We start from the raw sequence: 18,795 nt of genomic DNA, 5'->3' as shown, positions 1-18,795 counted from the left end.
AAATTTTTACTGAATATGACTGTACGAGTACAGCTCAAAAGTTTAAAATCTCAATTTTATTGTAGCTTTTTTCTAAAAATTAAACTCATATGGATTAGAGGGAAATATTTCAAGCCTTTGCTTAAAAATTTAATTTCATGTAATTTTTATGATTATTGCTTACAGATAATGAAAATCCAAAATTGTGTGCCTCATATACAAAAATAAAAGTATCAGAAAATGTAAGACTTCTGAAAAATATGTCAATTTTTATCCTGCAACTATGCAACTTTTATTTGAAAAAAATCAATAAAACGTGTAGTTTTTTGTGTAAAATATAAAAAAAAACCTACACACTCCAATTTATGCAGGCAGAAATCTGATCCCAGAACAGCGTTGCATGAACTTCTTGCTCCCCCTGCTGGTAACACTGGAGAACTACAGCAACATTCAGACGACAAACGAAAACGGCAGAAATCAAGAGGTGACCCAGAAAGTTTAATTCATAATTGAGGAACTGAACGTGATCAATAGATACTGTACATGACACAAAGCAGTTGACTGAACAGCAATTCACACAGTGTTTATCTGAGGTACAGTAAAGGCACATCAACACAGTAACTCAACATAAAACACTAAAGTCAAGCAGAAACACTTAGTAATAAGACAATAATGGATCCTTAATTTAAAGCCACTGATAAAACAGGCACTTTTAAAATATATATTTTAAAAATCTATTATAGTACAGCACAATTAACTTAAAAAATGATTCAGCTGATATGTTGAACACGAGAGGAAACACTTCAGTCTTTTTTTTGGACCAGACGTCTTCATCCTGAGACTCTTCAAACTTTTGTGCGTACAAGAAAAGAAGAAATCTTGTTAGTTCAGGACTCCACCACAGCAACTGTTTTAGACGAGACAACTTTATGTTAACGGGAAAGAACTGAGTCACAATGAGAAGGCATTGTTAGCCATGGTTTTCCATCATTGTTTTCTAATCAGAGTCCGGCTACTCAAGTCAGATCCAATTTCTTAATGGCCATCAGTGTCGTCTCTCTCTCTACAGTGATGAGGGTGGAGGGGATTTGCAGACATTTTAACTTATATACAATGGAGTATCACAGTCTCCATAGTGTTTTGACATCATTTAATAGAAAAGTGCACACTTTGGAGTGCTTTGAAGGACAAACCAACTGCAACACAGTCTGACTGCGGAGTGAGTGAGTGTGTCTGCAACACGTGGTACACACACTGTCCTGCAACAGGAAATGCTGTAGGAAAATTATACTGAATCTGCATCAATCTGATCATAATTCATAAGAAATAAAGCTTCTACACAGAAGCTTTGTTGTCTTCATTTTAGTTATACATCTCATGAATTTTACTAAATAAAACGACCTATTGTCTTCAATCCGACATTTTCTAATATATATATATATGTATATTTAAAAAAAATCAAGTAAAGGAATATAAAAAACAGTTTCCGTAACATTTCTGCATCAGCAGTTTGTGCTGCTTTTGCATCAGCAATGCAGAATCACAAACACAGAGAAAAAAAATACTGAGATTTTTCTAAAAACAATAAAAACTAACAGAAATGTTTGTGCAGTCATCTTCAGTGATGCTACACTGCAATGCTCATTTAGAAATGTTCAGTCCTTCAGTTCTCAACGAACACAAAGTGCCAGCAGGAAGAGAGTAGATCTTTCAGTAGATCCAGACTCCTTCTTCAGTACCGACTGTTTGGTCCACATGTGCGCAATACACACGGCTGGACAGCAGGGGGAGCTGGTGAGCACTCAGATTATTAAGGCCATCCTCAATTCACCAGCAGGACGTCTTCATATGTCGTTGTTCTGAGGAGTCAAAGCATAAAAGAGGTTTCAGACCTTAAACTAAACAACAAAATGTTATTCAAGACTCAGAAAGTTATTTTAATCCTGATTCATGTACGTAAACTCCACATACATGATTTTGTTTGGTGCATCTTAAAAGACGCTTCTTATTTGAGTATTTTCTGGGGTTTATGAGCGAAGCGCTCACCTGTCACAGCAGCAGAAGAAGGAGCAGGGAGACGTCTCCACCCCCCTGAACTTGCCAGATGTTGGTGCATCTGTACACTCGGCTATGAAGGCGTGCAGATCTGTGATGTGGATCGGTTCCTGGGTTTGGTGCTGGGGAAATCAATGACAACACGCTTCTGTTATGTATAGATTTCACTCTTCCCAGTCGCTCTGTACTCTGCTGTGTACTACTGATGTGCTATATATATCTCAGAGAGATAAATCAGATGTACAGTTGACACCAGAAGTTTATGTACACCAAATATAGAAACACCAACACCTTTTTTCCTCTTATTTTATTGTAAAAATTACCTAAATTATTTCTATTTGATAAATGCCACAATAATGAGTAGAAATATGTCAGAGATTTACAAAGTAATGTCTTCAAGATCATACATGTACCTACAGATTATCTCGTTACCATTGTTTTTTTATGTTTAAGCAGCTATGAGGCATAGTGAAGAAACCAGAAACTGCCATTTAATCAACAGGTTGTTGCTAGGTAACCAAAGAGTGAGTGAGTTGCTAGGTAACCAAAGATTAAGTTAGTTTGTTGATCCCACCAACCTTGTTTAGCTGAGGTTGAGCAGCTAACTAAGCTCAGATGATGATGTCTTTCTTTGGAAACTTAACTGACACATTTAAATTAATTTGAGGGTTAAATACATTAAATACACAAGACATCTTTCATTATTGTGCCAAAATTATTTCTATTTAGCAAATAGAAATAATTTTGGTAATCCTAGTGGACCTGAAACAAGAGAAGTTTGGTCTGATTTAACCTCAAACAATGAGGAAAAAAAGGTTTATGTGTCTTTTTTATTCAGTGAAGTAAAATTCTGGTTTCAGTTCTAACCAGATAAACATTATGCAGAAATGCAATGCGTCTGCTACAGTTTTCAGAAAGAACAATCTCTTACATCATCAGTACACTGATTTTGATTTCCCTTCTTGTTCTGATTGGATAAGTGTCTCACCTTAATGGTCTCGTAGGCTCCAGTGATGAGAGCGATGAACAGAGACAGGACCATGTAGATGAACAGGGAGATGAAGGTGTAGAGGTAGATCTGGCTGAACGCCCAAACCAGAGTGCTGCTCTCCTGCATCTCCGAGAACGTCACAAACATGTCATCCCCATTAATGAGGGAGAACAGGCACTCTGACACCATCGACAGAGAGCGAAACTGTGGGGGGTGAAAAACAGAGATGAAGATTGTTTACATGAACGTAGTTTGACGAAAGCCGAGTCGAAGGTGGGAATTAAAAGTCGAACAATGTGCTAAGGTCAGAATGAAAACAAAATTACAGCCGTACAAGCTACCTAAAAAAGGTGTAATAAGTATTTTTTTTTAAATCATAATGTTCATGGTTAACACAATCAAGTCAGAAATGTTTGTTTTATTCACCTTGACGTGGTACGGTCCGAGCACGATCCAGCCACAGAAGCAGTAACCCAGATAGATGACGGCTACGCAGCAGCAGAAGCGAATCACATTGGGGAATGCAACTCGAAGAGTGATGATGAGGATCTGTGAAAAGAGAGCAAAGATCAGGCAAACTAAATGTTTAAAGGAACGCTCGCCTACAGAACAGCCAGAGGATCCGTGACTTACGTTGTACTTTTGGAAAAACGTGAGGTAGCGAATGACTCCCACCCACACCAAAAGAGTGGAGGTCCCCAGCAGGATGGCACAGATGTCATAGGACGACGTAGTCTGTCAGGAGAAAAGCAAGATGGACGACACATTTTTAACATAAAGAAGCACCTGAACTTATAGATCAAAATGCTGTGTTGAAGAAAACTAACACCTCAGGAACATCCTAGAGGAACACAATAAAAATAACGCTGATGTAAGACAAGGTAATTTTATTTATATAGCACATTTTCAGCAACAAGGCAGTTCGATGTGCTTTACATGAATTAGGAGGAAATGCAAACAAAACAACAAAACCAAAAACTACATAATGTTCCCCTTGTTTGATCAGAATAATAGTCCATAATTTATAAACCGGTAGAGGTTTCTCTGGATTCTTGTTCTGATCAAACTAAATGTTGGTTCTCTAGCTTTGACTCTTATTCTGGGTTAAGTAGATGGTACTTTCTAAGTTTGCTCTAAATTTGTAAACTAAGATGAGTTCCTCCTCTTAGGTCTTGCTCCAATATTAAAAGTATGAAAATGTTAGTCTAAGCCAGGTAATAAAATACTATTCCACAGTTTATAAAAGTAGCTAAATATTGACCTAATGTAATGAGTACTCCACTTTCATTAAAAGTAATGAACTAAGCAGTTTTCTGTTTTAAACGCTGGTCTAAAGTAATAAGTACTCCACAGTTTATAAAAGTAATAATATATAAAAGTGAAAAGCTGTAAGACCTTTGATTCGATGCAGATTTTGATGATGCTGCCTGTGATGGTAAAGATGTCGCTGATGAAGAGAAGAATATACCAGCCGTTGATAAACTCAAGCCGATCCGCCCAGCACACTTTACGATCCAGAGTCTCCTTGAAGTACTTAACAAACTCCTGCAGAGAAAGTCGAACATTAAAACCGTCAGACTCTTTTACGTTTATGCAAGCACACACATACACAACACCATTCAGGTTTTCCGTTTGTGTTTTCGGTTTTATGCGACATTCATGAAGCAGTTCTCATGAGGTTCTGTTGGTGTTTTTGTTTTGGTTTGTAACAAAACTCTCCTCCTACCTGCTGCAGGATGATGCCTCGCAGCAGGGAGCGTCCACATAGGAGCAGAGACAGCAGGCACATCAGACAAACAATCACGTCGAACGTCACACGTGTGAAACTCTCAGCTGTGTTTAAAAGAAAATAAACACATTAACAGTGACATTTTACATCATTCTGGTTTTGAACATTTATAAATGGACTGCATTTGCAAGGTCCTGCAAAGGGATTCACACTACATGAACAATTAAACATTTTTTATGCTACACTAATTACATTACTGCATGGATTAGAACGTATGGCTCTTGAAATTTGTTACAAGAGAAATCTGTAAATTTATCTGCTGTTCATTCAGCCTGTGAAAAAGCATGAGACAGCATGACCTGTCAGTAGATAACAGGAAGGCTGAAAAGGCAGAAAAGTTGCTGTTTTGTTGTCTTTTGTGTATTACAAAATATTATTGGTATTACAAATATCCATCCATCCATTTTCTTGCACCCTTGTCCCTTAGTGGGGTCGGGAGGGTTGCTGGTCCGTATCTCCAGCTAACATTCCGGGCGAGAGGTGGGGTACACCCTGGACAGGTCGCCAGTCTGTTGCAGGGCAACACAGACACACAGGACACACAACCATGCACCCACACACTCACACCTAAGGGCAATTTGGAGAGGCCAATTAACCTGACAGTCATGTTTTTGGACCGTGGGAGGAAACTGGAGTACCCGGAGAAAGCCCACGCATGCACAGGGAGAACATGCAAACTCCATGCAGAAAGACCGGGGCCGGGAATCGAACCCAGAACCTTCTTGCTGCAAGGCAACAGCTCTACCACTGTGCAGCCCCTATTACAAATATCAATAATATATTTTTGATCTATTTTCCTTTTCATCAGGTTAGAAAGTGTTTACTTTTTATTTAAATACCATTTTCTACAAATATCATTATCCCATAGCAGAAAATGTAAGGTCTCATTAAAAACTTTTGTTTTTTCTATTTGAAACCTAAAAATTGAAGTCTAATTTTAGCTCTTCAAAAATGACAACAAATTTTACATCAGAAATCATAGGTGGTCTTTTTTTTTTTTTTAATTATGTCACATGTGGCTCTAAACAAGTTTATTTAGTTGGACAGAAATGTCTCTTTGGATTATAACGGTTGCAGGAATACTCCTGCTTTAGTAATGCTAACCATGCTAACTGCACTTATCGCTAACACAGACTGAAAAGACAAAGTTTAAAATCCAAACAAGAATTATTTTGTATGTTTTGAAGAAATAGTAAAACTCAGTCTCTGACGTGGTGTCTCTAATTTGAAATGATCCCTCACAAAAGAAATCATGGAAATTAATATTTTGAATGTTTTTCTTAAGTTTCTTAAAGAGAAACTGGAATCTGCCAAAACTGAAGTAGGAAGGTCAAAGCTTTACAAAATCAAAAATCGGCCAAAATGTTGTTTATTTCTAGCTGAAATCATAAAATACTCTCTTTCAAAGAAGCAACAGCACATGTGAAATGGTCAGAAGTGAGAGGCTTAGTGACTTACCATGGCCAGAGACACTTGGGTCTTTACATTCCCTCATCATCGCCTTGTTTTCCAACCAGATCTTCACTTTTCCACTGTGAGCCTTGTTATCCATCACTATCTGAAAGGAAGAATCAGCAATACATAAATCTTATTATATTACACCAACTTTTCACAAACATTTCAGCAATTTGTAACAATGATTTTCTTTATGTACCAGTGAAGGCTTATGTGCTACCAGATTTAACATGAATAAATTATTTCCAGCCAGGAGATTTGATCCGTTTTTGATTTGTTTCTTGAAATCCAGTTCGTGACTTTTCTTTTGCATCGTGATGCTACTCTTAAACCAGGATAAAGTGGATCATTGTTTTAGCGTCATAATGTTGGAAAGATCAGAACTGTTTCAAAGGCACAGGAAAATATTTCTTAGCAGTCCAGTAAAATTAACACCACAATGACTAAATCTTTTGGAAATACAAAAAAATAATATGTTGAGAAATAATATTTTAAAAAGTACTACGACCACTGGTGATGAATACCGTGGCCATGGAAAAAGGAAACAAAGCAAATAAAACCTCAATGGATGACTGTTGTGAAAGAAATATTTTACATGGAAAAATTAACCCACATACTGAAGCTACAAGAAGCACAACTGCGGAGAAAATTGAAAAATTTGGCTTCTATAAAACCTTAAATGAAGACAAGAAAATGAAAAAATGAGGACTAAAATAATGATGAACATAGTAATCTGCTGTTTCCATAGACAGTTCTTTGTCCAGTTTCTTTGTTTCATTTAGTTTTTAAGTTGAAAAACCAGTAAGTGACCGAAAATGAGCAGCACAAAGGTAAAATATTTTGTAAACTTACTATTTTGATTTGCTGGTCATTGAAGAACAGAAACACATTTCTGATCAATGTTTTTATGTAAACTCGGCAAGTGTCATGTTCACAGTAAACAATGCTTGTCAGTCTCTATGTTATTTCTATCCACATAGAGACAGCTTGCCTTTTGAAAAGTGGCCTCGTCTCATGACGGACTCCCACATAATAATTTTTATCTTTACTTTCATGAACTTTAGTGTCTTACCTGACATGTCTTAACAAATAAAACTACTTAGAAAAGTGATCTGTCTTTTTTCTTACACTGATACCAGAGTCTTTGAGTTACTTCTCTAGTTACTCTTGAATTAAAAATGCTTGTTTGCTTCCAGTGTAAACTTACTGTAATGTGAAAAGTGTAGCAGTCTGGGATCTCATTGTTGATAATAGTTTGTATGTTGATGGCCTTCAGTTGGAACTGTATGGTTACATTAATCAACCTTAAAAAACAAAACAAATATTCACATAACCAGAAAAAACAAGAATTGTCTCAAAACATGCATGAAGTAAAAGTTATTCACGCCGCTGTGTGTTTACACCAAGCGCTGTTGAGTCAGTGTTACTGAATATATCTTAAAGCTTGCTGTGTGAGGTGTTTGTACAGGCCAGATAAGTGACTGGCCTGATACTGAAATCTAGAGATAACTTTGAAAAAGTCATCAAAAGCAATGAGAAAAATGAAGCCTTACTTGTGGAATTTGAGTGTGAAGTTCTTGTAGGTGCCGGTGAGCTGATTGTGGGGGACGGACATAGGATTCACGCCGATGCAGTCTGAAAACAAGACAGCAAGCAGGGAAGGACACTTTTAAGTTATGTGATTTATCATAATCGCCCATCTGTGTTAAAATAACAATAAAATGTTTAATGATCCAGTTAAATGTTTCATATGCTTGTTCATGCAAGATGTGATGCAACTTCCTGGCCATTTCTGACTCATTATATGAGGAAGTCAGAAACTTCAAGCTCATGTAATACTTTCTCTAAATGGATGTTTTAAAAAGAAACAGTTAGATGGAGTGAATCTTAATGGTAAAGAGAAACCTACTGAATTTTTCAAGAGCATTAAATATGGGTTTAATATTTTTTATGTAACAGAGGTTTTATTTTAACAATACAACAGATGTGAAGCTTGTCAAAATTTGCTTATTCATTCTTTGAGTTTGTTTTATTTAGTTAACAAGTCGTTTCTCCAGACATTTATTGGTAAGTTCTGTTACGCTGCTCTTGGCAGTTGGTGGTTACCATAGCAACCAGTAAAGGACAACTCCTTCCCATTTTTTCTGTTGCTGTTGGTAACTGTGGCATGTCATAGAATAAGCTCTGTGTTTTTTCTTTACAAGTATTACATTTTAACATGTATTTTAGACAAATGTAATCACATACAGTGTTTCGTGAGTAATTTTGCCATGTTTTGTATACGTTTTTAACTGTTAGGATTATTTATGTTGGGCATTTCAGCTATGTTTAATTTTGCACATGTTAACTGCTGCTGACTGCTATTAACTGCTGCTAACTGCTCATTGGAAACTGCCATAGCAAAGTATAGGAAGGCACTTATTACTCTACACCTCAAAATATATATCAAAACATGTGGCTGGATCTCCGCACGCAGACTATTACTTCTGTTGGCACTTCGAGTAACCACGGCGACGTAATTAGCAAAAATTTGCGGGGTTGTTCACACTGCCAAACTTATGTAACCTGTATGCGTTCTCCACTGTGAACGGACAAACGACCGGAAAGTGTCCCGCATTTGTTGTCAATCTGTTGCTAAGGGATTAGCATGTTTTCTGGTAACCAAGTGCCACGAAGTAAACATCTGATTTTTACTTTTGGCTAAATTTACCAAAATGTGAATTTCTTGTGTCCAAGAAGATAAACAGTAATTCAAAAGAGCTTAGGTTTTATAAACAATAACATCACTTATTATTTTGATGTTAAGAGATGAGYGTTTTTTTCTGGTAACGAACTGCCACAAAGTATAAATCAGATTTTTACTGTGTTGAATGTCTGTTTTATAATATATTCACAACCAATGACCAAAAAAAAACAAAAACATAAACTTTTTTGCCAAATTCACCAATTGTACAGTTCTTGTCGAGTAGTCCAAGTTAAGTAGTATTTGAAAAGAGCAGAAGAAATCTTATGCTTTTTGAACAATAACAGTATTTGTCATTTATCTGTTGCTAAGAGATCAGAGGGTTTTCTGGTAACCAAGTGCCACGAAGTAAACATCTGATGTTTACTTTTGCAAAATTTACCAAATGAGAATTTCTGGTGTCTAAGCAGATAAAAAGTATTTCAAAATAGTTTGTGTTTTATAAATAAAAATTTATTTGTTTCAAGAGAAGAGAGTTTTTTGGTAACGAAGTGCCACGAAGTAAACGTGTGCATTAACATTAGCACAAACATTGCTAATGTAGCTACGGCTCATATTAGCAATACCCTTTTCCCAATCATAAGCTTTTTAGCTATTTTGTTTATTTATTAGCCATGTTTAGCACACTGAATGGAGGAAGTCAATGTAAGACAACATGCTAGTTATACCCCACATAGCACTGGGAGCATTTATTAGCACTTTGGCTAACTTTAGCTTATACACTAATTTTAACATGTTGAATGGAGTAAGTCCATGTTACTCAACATGCTTGTGACTCTCCATATGCTATTGAGTACATTGTAGCTTACTTTAGCATTGATGCTAATTTTTAGCATCAGATCGCTGGGTTCCAACTGACAGGCACACTTTGACAAGGCCTCGTTTAAATTTCTTCAGAAATGTTCTAGTTGGGAGCTATTGCTTTGTAGTTTGTTTGGGTTATTTATTGTATTTTATTTAATGTATAGGGACAGAAGCTGCTTGATTTTCTCTTTTGTTAGAATAAATACAATGAAGATGACTGTCTGTTGTGAAGTCAACCTACTGGACCTTGTCAGTTCACAAGCAACTTCAATAATTATTTGTTCCAACATAAAGATGTATTATATTTTATCTGGTCACATGGTAGAAATCCCTGCTTCTTCTTGGCAGCCTACATAACCAGATTGTGTCATTTTCAAGAGATTCTGGAGAAAAGTTTTGTTTTTGCACACAAGCAGATGTAATGCTGATATTAAAGCAAAAAACGCTTGAAGTATCGATTTAAGGCATCATAAACCTGGCATTTTACTTTTAGATCCACTGTTTTATAGGCATATTGCAAGATAAGACTTTACACTTTTCATCAGAATCAGAAGAATTTTATTGTCATTGTCAGAAAGACAATGAAATTGCAGTTCCAGTACAACCATCCATTCATATAATCTTAGTTTTAATTTTAATGGTTAAAATAAAAAGCAAAGTAATAATTCACTGAGAGGATTTCCAAATATTTCTCCAAGTCAGGTGGAGACAGAACTTCTTGTGTAATTTCCGTGAAAAATAGATTGTTTAGCAAAAGGCTTCATTTGGTCGGTAAAACTTTATTAATTCTCAGGAAAAAAATCAGTATGTTTGCGACTCACACTCTGCATGGTGCAGTTGGTTTTACCTGTGACAATGTGAGGGTCTATGTTGAACGTGTCATTGGCTGGATCGATCTGCCCCTTCTTGTAGTACTGTTGGCAGAGGGAGAGGGCGCTGCCGTTCACTCCGACATGGTAGACGTAGGCGTAGCGCCCCACTGTGTTATCTGGTAAGCTGAGATACTGAAGTGGAAGGAAATGAGGAAATATTCTGCAAAACTCAGGCCTTCATCAAGAAGCAATGATCTATCATTGTGAGTTATTATGAAACTTCTGCTACAGTTTTTTTGTTATAGAGTCCAGCTCAGTTCAGTAGGAGATGGCAATGTTTTCATTCAGTGTTTGCTGTTTAAACCAGAAAAAGAAAGTCAACTAAAATAGTCTTCGTGGTCCTCTTACCTTTTCTATCGCATAAAACATGTGGTCATAGACGTCCTTCTGGGTGTAAACAGCGAAGGAGTCATCAGAGGATTGATCGTAGTCTTTGAGGAAGAGGTGCTTGAAAGTCATTGTGTTCTCCTCCTTGAAGGTGACGGCCACCTGGTTACTGATGCCAAACACTATTAACTGCACAGGAGAAGGTGCAAAAATTAAAAAAGTAGAAGAAAAGGACAGAGAGAAAGCAAATGTTAGAATCATGAGAGGCTAAATTAATCTTTTAAATTATCTGAACTAATGTTGATGGACCAGAAGACTTTATAAGATGGATATCTTATCTACCTGATAAGATATCCACCAATCTTATCTACCAGAGCAAAAGCCTAAAAATCAACCACTGTCCTCTTCTGTTTTCCCATAAGAGAGGTTTGAGTGATAGACCGGCCACCAGGTCATGTCTGCACATTTGCAGTTAACAATAGTCACCTCACTGTTTCCCAGTCAGTGGCTTTCTTGCTACATTTAGCAACATTTCAGACAAAAAAAATTGGTATCAGAAAAAATTGCAATCGGCAGGTCGGGATTTTTAAAGATAGGAAATTAGCCAAAAAATTGTAATCGGTGCATCCCCAACTATAATAATAATAATAATAACATCAAACCAAGAAGTGACAGCTTGGATTAAAAACTGAAACAATAATTTGACAACTGCTTTTTGCTCAGGTTACATTTGTCTGATATCATCTTTTTTATCTGAATTATTCACATGTAAAAGCAAAAAGAAGGAGGAAATATTTTTTATGGTTGCATTACAAAGAAAATAACTCTTAAGAGTCCCATAGTTTAAGCACTTCACGATATCTCAGGATGTCTTGCTAACTGCTGCACATGGACCACAGTGTGCCCTCTCTATTTGCCTGTTTAGAAAAGCTTGACGATGATTAAAAAACCTGCTTTAAGACAGAGTAGAAATGTAAACGGAAGAATTATTTTGACGTACCTGAGCTGTGACAGCAAATATCTTCAGCACCTGCAGGACCAGCTTGAAGGGTTTGCGTCCTTTGGCGTGATATTTATCACATGGACTCATGAAGAAGTACTTCAGCTTCCTGCGAATGGCCTCCTCCTTTGGATCGGCCTCGACCCAGTGACCTGCTGCTGCCGTGGGAAAGTTCTGCTTGTTGCAGTTGCTGTCGTTGCTGTTTGCTTGATGGTCACTGCAGTTTTCTGTGGAGCCATAGTGGGTCACTGGGGAGAACAGGCCTGTGTGCTCTGCTGGGGCAAAAGAAATACAATGTAAGAGCCACTTTACTCTGATATGTTCACATGTTTGGATTTTCAGAAACAAAATCTATACTAACAAAAGACTCATATGTCATTCTGACAGGATTTAAAGAGAAACTATCTCAAACCAAAAGTACTGGTTAATTAAATGTTGATTAAATACTGACACAAAGTCTTGCTAGAAAAGTGAAAGCTCTCAAATAAATATTTATTTATGGAAATGTATTTCATATGTATGTTTTTTCTGTTTCTAAACTCCTCTGTTGATCCTAAGAGAAGCGAGTATACTTCTTGAGCTTTCCTACATTTCATCACATTTGTCTCACAAACGTCAGCGTACATTGTTAGAGTTAATGAGAGAGCAACAAAAGTAGCACGTAATTGTGAACTTTGTATTTTCTTATTGACCTGTACAGCACTTTGGTTGCCTTTGGTTTTTAAAGTGCTTTATAAATAAATAAATGAATGAATTCAAACTTGAAAATATGCTTGTTCCTGTGAAGCCTGAATACAAACAAAAAAAATTACAACAATTCAGGTTTTGCCTTCTTTCTTATAGTTGTGCACAAGTTGCACAACTATATTTTTCTGCTCAAACAGAAAAAAATCCAAACACAAACATTGAAGTTTGTGTTACAAGTTGAACTGCTTATGGCTGTGTTAAAATGAATGACTCTGGGAGGAATAGGATTATTTTAGATTTTAAATTAGGGATGTCAGATTTCTAAGATTTTGGTCAAGGATTATTTGTTATACACAAAAAAATAATTATAATGCATAATTATTTAATAAATAATAATAGAGCAGAGACACCATATAAAGAGAAGGATGGGTGATATGGATTTTGGGATTATATTCTGGACGGGTGTCAACATGTCAAGTTTAATGCAATGATTGGACTTCTTTTTGGCTCAATTTGTAATCTGTGGTTTTATTGTAAAGTGCAACAGTGTGAACAAACAGCCAACTCACTCACACAAAAGCAAAAAAAATAGAGAAGTAGCATTCAGTTTTTATGCTCCTCCAATCTGGAACAAACTCCCAGAAAACTGTAAAACTGCTGAAACACTGAATCCCTATAAATCAAGGCTAAAAACAAATAAAAGTATACAAATAAACTTGACATGTTGGCACATGTCCAAAGCTAAACAGAAAGTAAAAATGAAAATACGACAGTGTTGCCCAATGCTGAGCCGTTACCACATAAATTAATGTCAACAATCTGTCAACTTTATAAGAGTTGCATATCATATTCTGAAGATCAGCCCTGCTAAGTCAGTTTCTGCTATTTAAAACCAGCAAACACATCATTGTAACAATTCAGACAGGTTTCAGTTTGCATCCAAAATAGTGTTGGTAAAAGAAAAGAAATGGGAAGGAAAGTTGAAACCAGATCCAGTCGTAGAGAAGCCATCCAGAAATGAAGCATGTCGAAAACGATTTAAACATATATTTCTGTCAAAGGCGAGCCATCTGCTTCACAGACCAGCGTCAATAACCAGCGTTCAGCTTTTAGCACTTTACCCTGATTCTGACACCTCCTACGTTGATGTCCGCGTGCAGTTCTGCTGCATCACATCAAAAATCCAACATTGCAACGACTGTGTACTTTATAAGAGTAATCTTCTAAAGTGGCAAAAACAAATGCTGTTTTCTACCTTAACTCGCTGAAAGAGTTGCAAAAGTGGAACTTATCCCTTCGGTGTGCAATAACACACATCAGCAACACTGAAGAGAAACTATCTTTTTAAGAGCCTGCTGTGTGTGAGCCCATATCCAGAAGTAGAAATGTGACGGATTCCTTAAATTGTTGAGAGCTGAAGAAAAATCAATGCTTTTTTTTATTATTAGTGTTTCAGTAAAAGAACAGCCAGAGACAGAACTCAACTCAACTGAAGCATATAGCAACCATCAGTAGAAATATATCAATATAACCTTAGGATACTATTGGACGATATGGCTGAAAAACATGTCAGGACATATGCATTTCATGTCAATTGACATCAATATTATTGAATTTTTTTGTTTATTTTAAACATCTGAAATGCTGCCAAACTGGTAGAGTTTTAACCACAGTTTTCACTCCACTTTGTTGTTTTTCATTTTTAAGCAGTTATGAAGAACAGAGTGTATTAAGTCTATACTCGTCCTATCTTTCCGGTTTGTTTAAGGCTGAAACAATCTGATTAATTGTGATGAATTGCTTATTAAAATAACTGACAACTAATGTAGTAACTGATGAAAACGAGTGTCTTGAAAACGAGTGAAATTTGTGATCTGTGCAAAACAAAAGCGATTAAAGAGAATCTAGATGTTTTAGAAAGAAATTCAAGACAAGTAGACATGTTTGTCTTGGTAAATCTGTGGTACAGATAACAGAGCAGCCAGTTTATGATTGGAAACAGGAAAGCCACTCAGCACAGAGTGGGCTTATTATTCCTAATACTTGTCACATGTTTTTTTTTCCCTCTCATGGACAAGCTTGTTGGATAGACGTCAAGAACATTCAGTTTGTTCAATTACAACTTGACCCCGGCTTTTGGTTTTAAACTCAAAAGTAGGTCAAGCTTTTGAACAAGTGATGATGGAAATTTATTACAGTTCCCATTAATGAAGAAGAGTCATGCGAGCCAGCGACCTGTCAGAATCCGATAAAGTCAGCAGTTTTACCAGCATGTATGTTGCAAATGGGAAGTGAAATGGGAACAGATGAGCTGCTTTGGGTTCAGTATTACTCAGCATAAATTTTAATGAAGATGAAAGTCCATCGTGTGAACATGGCAGTGAAAAGGTGTTCAGCTGGAATGTTTGAGATGGTGTCAATTATTCTGAGTCAACGTCTATCAGGTGGAACCGCTGTTTGTTTCCTTCTGGGGGTTTACAAAGCAACAGAGGTAAAAAAAACAACAAAAAAAACTGTTTATTATTACAGGAGAGACTGGATTTTTCTGACAATTAATCAAACAAAAAAAGAATTCATTCAAGTCTTTTTTTATATAACGTTAGAAATTAAAGATGTAAACAAATAATTACATCCCTTTTTAAAATTAGAAAATAGACATTTTATTGCCTAAAATGCATTCTCAAAGCATTCCTTAAGCTTCATCATTTATAGCAAATCCTGCATCTGCGGAAAAAGATAACTTCCAACATCAACATGTGAAAAGCTCATCCATTTTTGCTTGACTTCAATAAATTAAAGGGCTAATCTGTTGATTATGTTTGGATGTTTGGAAACAATAATTGTATTTAACAGGTGGTAAAGAAAATATTTATTTACGAAATTTGAACCAGATGAAGTGAAAACTATGCCAATTGAAGAGATTTGAGTGGAACATATTTACAGAAAAAATTATTTATTTTATCTTAAATGCAAAATGTATATTCTTTTTGTATAGTTTTTGTTGATTTCTCCTGTGAACGTGTTCTTTCAGTAAATAGGATTCTTTTGAGTCTGTATAATCCAGTTAACAATTAAATGATTATTAAATTAGTTGATTATTATTTAAATAACTGATTTGTCAGGATTAATTGTCTCGAAACTTGTGTTTTGTTCTGAAATACAACATCTGATCCAAGCTGAAGCTAGAGTGTGGTTATTGCAATAATTTTAATAAAAAAATAATAAGAATGTTGTTCTGTGAAAATATAATAAATATATATATTACAATTTATTTTTCAAAAAATGTCCACTTTGAAAAGCCATTTTAAATTTTTACAAAAGGGAAAAAACATGTGTGATATATATTTACCACACATGCACCACACTTAGATTCCAGCAATATACCAAAGCCAAATTTAAAGGGTCACTTCCCGTGTCGACACCTGGCGAAATTTAGACAGAAATACAAACTGAAAAACCTGACAAACAAGCAGCTTGGCTGGAGTTTATTAATTTGCTTTACTCAGCTGTAAAGGCAGCAGGTACTGCATGATCACCACACCAAAAGAATCAAACATGCCTCATATCTGCAATCAGAAAAGCGTGTCAATCGTCACAGCAGATGGCTATCAAGCAAAAACTGGGGCAGATTTCTGACTGTGCCTCCAGGTTCGCTTGAACCGAGCGAACGTTTGAAAATATCCAGTTCTTCTGGTTCTCTGTCTCCTTTATAAATAAAACGATGGCACTGTCAGTCAATGAGGCATGATTGGAATAGCTCAGAGCTCGAATCTAATCTGCTCTTCCAGAAGCAAAATGCAACCCACAGGTTGGCAGCTCAAAACTTCTGCTTACACCAAAGATAGAGAACTTAAAACACAAAAAACTGATCTGTAGATTAAGAGCTGTACATTCCCAAACATTGAAAGACATTCTTTACTTTTCAGCAACATGTAGCTGCTTCAAAGTAAAACCCAAGAGAAACATTAAAATTTTAGCAGGGCCCAGGTGTACTAAAATATGATTTTGTATAGGAGTTGTTACTGAGAGAAGATTCAAATTAACTTTTTTTATATTATATTGTTGATGCAGAGAGGATTTGGTATGTCTTTTTATCATTTCCTTTTAAATATTTTTTTTACACAGTTAAATTCACACCACAAAAGTTTAAATGTTTTTTAAAACATTGGAGGAAGGGCTTTTTTTCTTTTTTTTACAATTGCACAGCCATAAAAAGTAAAACTATTTCTGCCGGTATTTGCAAATCTCAGTTTTTATGTTATACTTTACATATATTGTCATGTACTGGTGTCTCTAATGCAAAAATACATATTTTGCACATTTGTGAAAAAATAATCCTAATTTGTTGCTCATTCCTTGAATCTGAGGATTTCATTTTTGATAACTGTACAGTATTTTATATCACAGTTTGACCCTTAGTGGACAATACAGGATTCTTAATGTTGTTTTTATATATTTGAATACTTTTATATTTGTGTGAATCCACATGAGTCAATGCACTCTTTTCTGCTGTTACACCTGGATTTTCCCACTGTGGGACAACAAAGGATACTTCTTCGTTTGATTTAAAATTACACTAAAACCCAGTTTTAAAGCAGCTGCTCTCTCTCTCCAGTTGCTCATTGTGCTGCTCATAGTTATGGAAGCTCATGGCAGGAAAACAAAAAAAGTAATTTAAAAATTACTAACTGTTCTTTTTAGAAAATAATTGAATCAGCTCAAATCGACAGCGGCAGGTCAAAGCCTCACAAACAGCAGAGATGTTGCTTATGGTTTTCAACCACACCTCACAGTCTGAAATAAATATTATGCACAATTCAAGAGTGTCTAAAGGAGAAGGAAGCTGCAGCTGGAAAACCCAACTCCAGCCACCAACAACACTCTTTAGCAGAACTGCAAACTCATCCATGCATGTAAGAAGCTTATGACCTGGAAAGTGATTATTCTGCATGAAAACATTCACATGTTGGGATATGGATGATTCAACAGCCTGATCTAACAAAAAGAAAAAAACCGCAGAAGCATTCTGCAACCTCTCAGACATTACACACAGTAGTGGTTGTTATTACATCAGGTGATCCAATAATTACAGCTAAAATCTCAACAGTGATGCCACTAATAGTTGGATTTAAAGCACAGTCTGACCTAACTCCGTGCTTACTATTTTATCTGGCATACCCTTTATCTGGCTCTCTTATTATCTCTGACTGGAAAATTTACTGCAGTGTTTTCAGCTGTGATGACTGTTTTCCAGCTAAACATGCAGTCAACAAAACCAAACACACCAACGCTACTGTCTGACAGCAGAAAAACACCGAATAACTAATATTTCTTTTTACCTACTTGTTGCGTTTCACATACCAAAACTAGCTAAAACTGGCTTACCTTATCTAAATAGAAAACCAAGCTGCGTAAAAACACACAAGGGTTTCTGTACAGATAAGGGAAACATTGCAGAGTAACGGAAAAACACATTAAAAAAGTAACATTTAACACTTTACCAGAGGAGTTCCGCCGTCTTGTCGCTGCCATTAGGGTTAAAATAAAGCCAAAAACATAAAAAAACCCACACAATATAAACACTAAAACGAAAGCTGCTGTCACAGAAGTTCCAGTTTTACAAGCCTATAACGGCGAACTGCCGAGCGACGCCAGCAGCTCTACCTCGACGTTTGCTCATTAGCACTTCCGGTCGGCCAGGTCACGTGACTGACGAAAAGTAATCAGCTGACTCAGAGAGGCAGGACCTCTTTCTTTCTTTCTTTCTTTCTTTCTTTCTTTCTTTCTTTCTTTCTTTCTTTCTTTCTTTCTTTCTTTCTTTCTTTCTTTCTTTCTTTCTTTCTNTTCTTTCTTTCTTTCTTTCTTTCTTTCTTTCTTTCTTTCTTTCTTTCTTTCTTTCTTTCTTTCTTTCTTTCTTTCTTTCTTTCTTTCTTTCTTTTTCTTAATGGAGCAGTATTATGTATTTTTATGTAGTAACGTTTCATAGCACAATCAAGTAATTATGTTACCCCCAGCGATACAACAGCTATATATACATCAAACATAACTTAAAATAAAATTGACTTAGCAATTTAATGCCTTGAAATTGGGCCT

General features: G+C 36.0%; 1 protein-coding gene across 4 annotated transcripts; it reads right to left on the bottom strand.

The window, feature by feature from the left end:
• Positions 1–456: 456 nt before the first annotated feature.
• On the bottom strand, positions 457–18,415 carry LOC103467683 (mucolipin-1-like). Of its 4 annotated transcripts, none has more exons than XM_008414287.2 (14): positions 18,204–18,413; positions 12,016–12,290; positions 11,037–11,204; positions 10,664–10,820; positions 7,823–7,904; positions 7,477–7,573; positions 6,273–6,372; positions 4,752–4,858; positions 4,421–4,570; positions 3,659–3,760; positions 3,452–3,574; positions 3,023–3,229; positions 2,026–2,156; positions 457–1,838 (listed from the first exon to the last, which is right to left on the bottom strand). In XM_008414287.2, the coding sequence occupies exons 1-14, from the start codon at positions 18,232–18,234 to the stop codon at positions 1,802–1,804; spliced, it is 1,767 nt and encodes a 588-aa protein (XP_008412509.1). In that variant the 5' UTR covers positions 18,235–18,413; the 3' UTR covers positions 457–1,801. The 4 variants fall into 4 exon arrangements, with proteins under 4 accessions (XP_008412509.1, XP_008412519.1, XP_017160436.1 ...); XM_008414297.2 differs by having other exon boundaries at positions 12,016–12,287; XM_017304947.1 differs by having other exon boundaries at positions 3,452–3,760; positions 18,204–18,415.
• Between the last annotated feature and the right edge of the window lie 380 nt (positions 18,416–18,795).

Source organism: Poecilia reticulata, linkage group LG1 (genome assembly GCF_000633615.1).
Source record: "Poecilia reticulata strain Guanapo linkage group LG1, Guppy_female_1.0+MT, whole genome shotgun sequence".
NCBI classification, from domain to species: Eukaryota; Metazoa; Chordata; class Actinopteri; order Cyprinodontiformes; family Poeciliidae; genus Poecilia; species Poecilia reticulata.
Note: the sequence above shows the minus strand (reverse complement) of the source record. Positions and strands in the feature narration are given on the sequence as shown.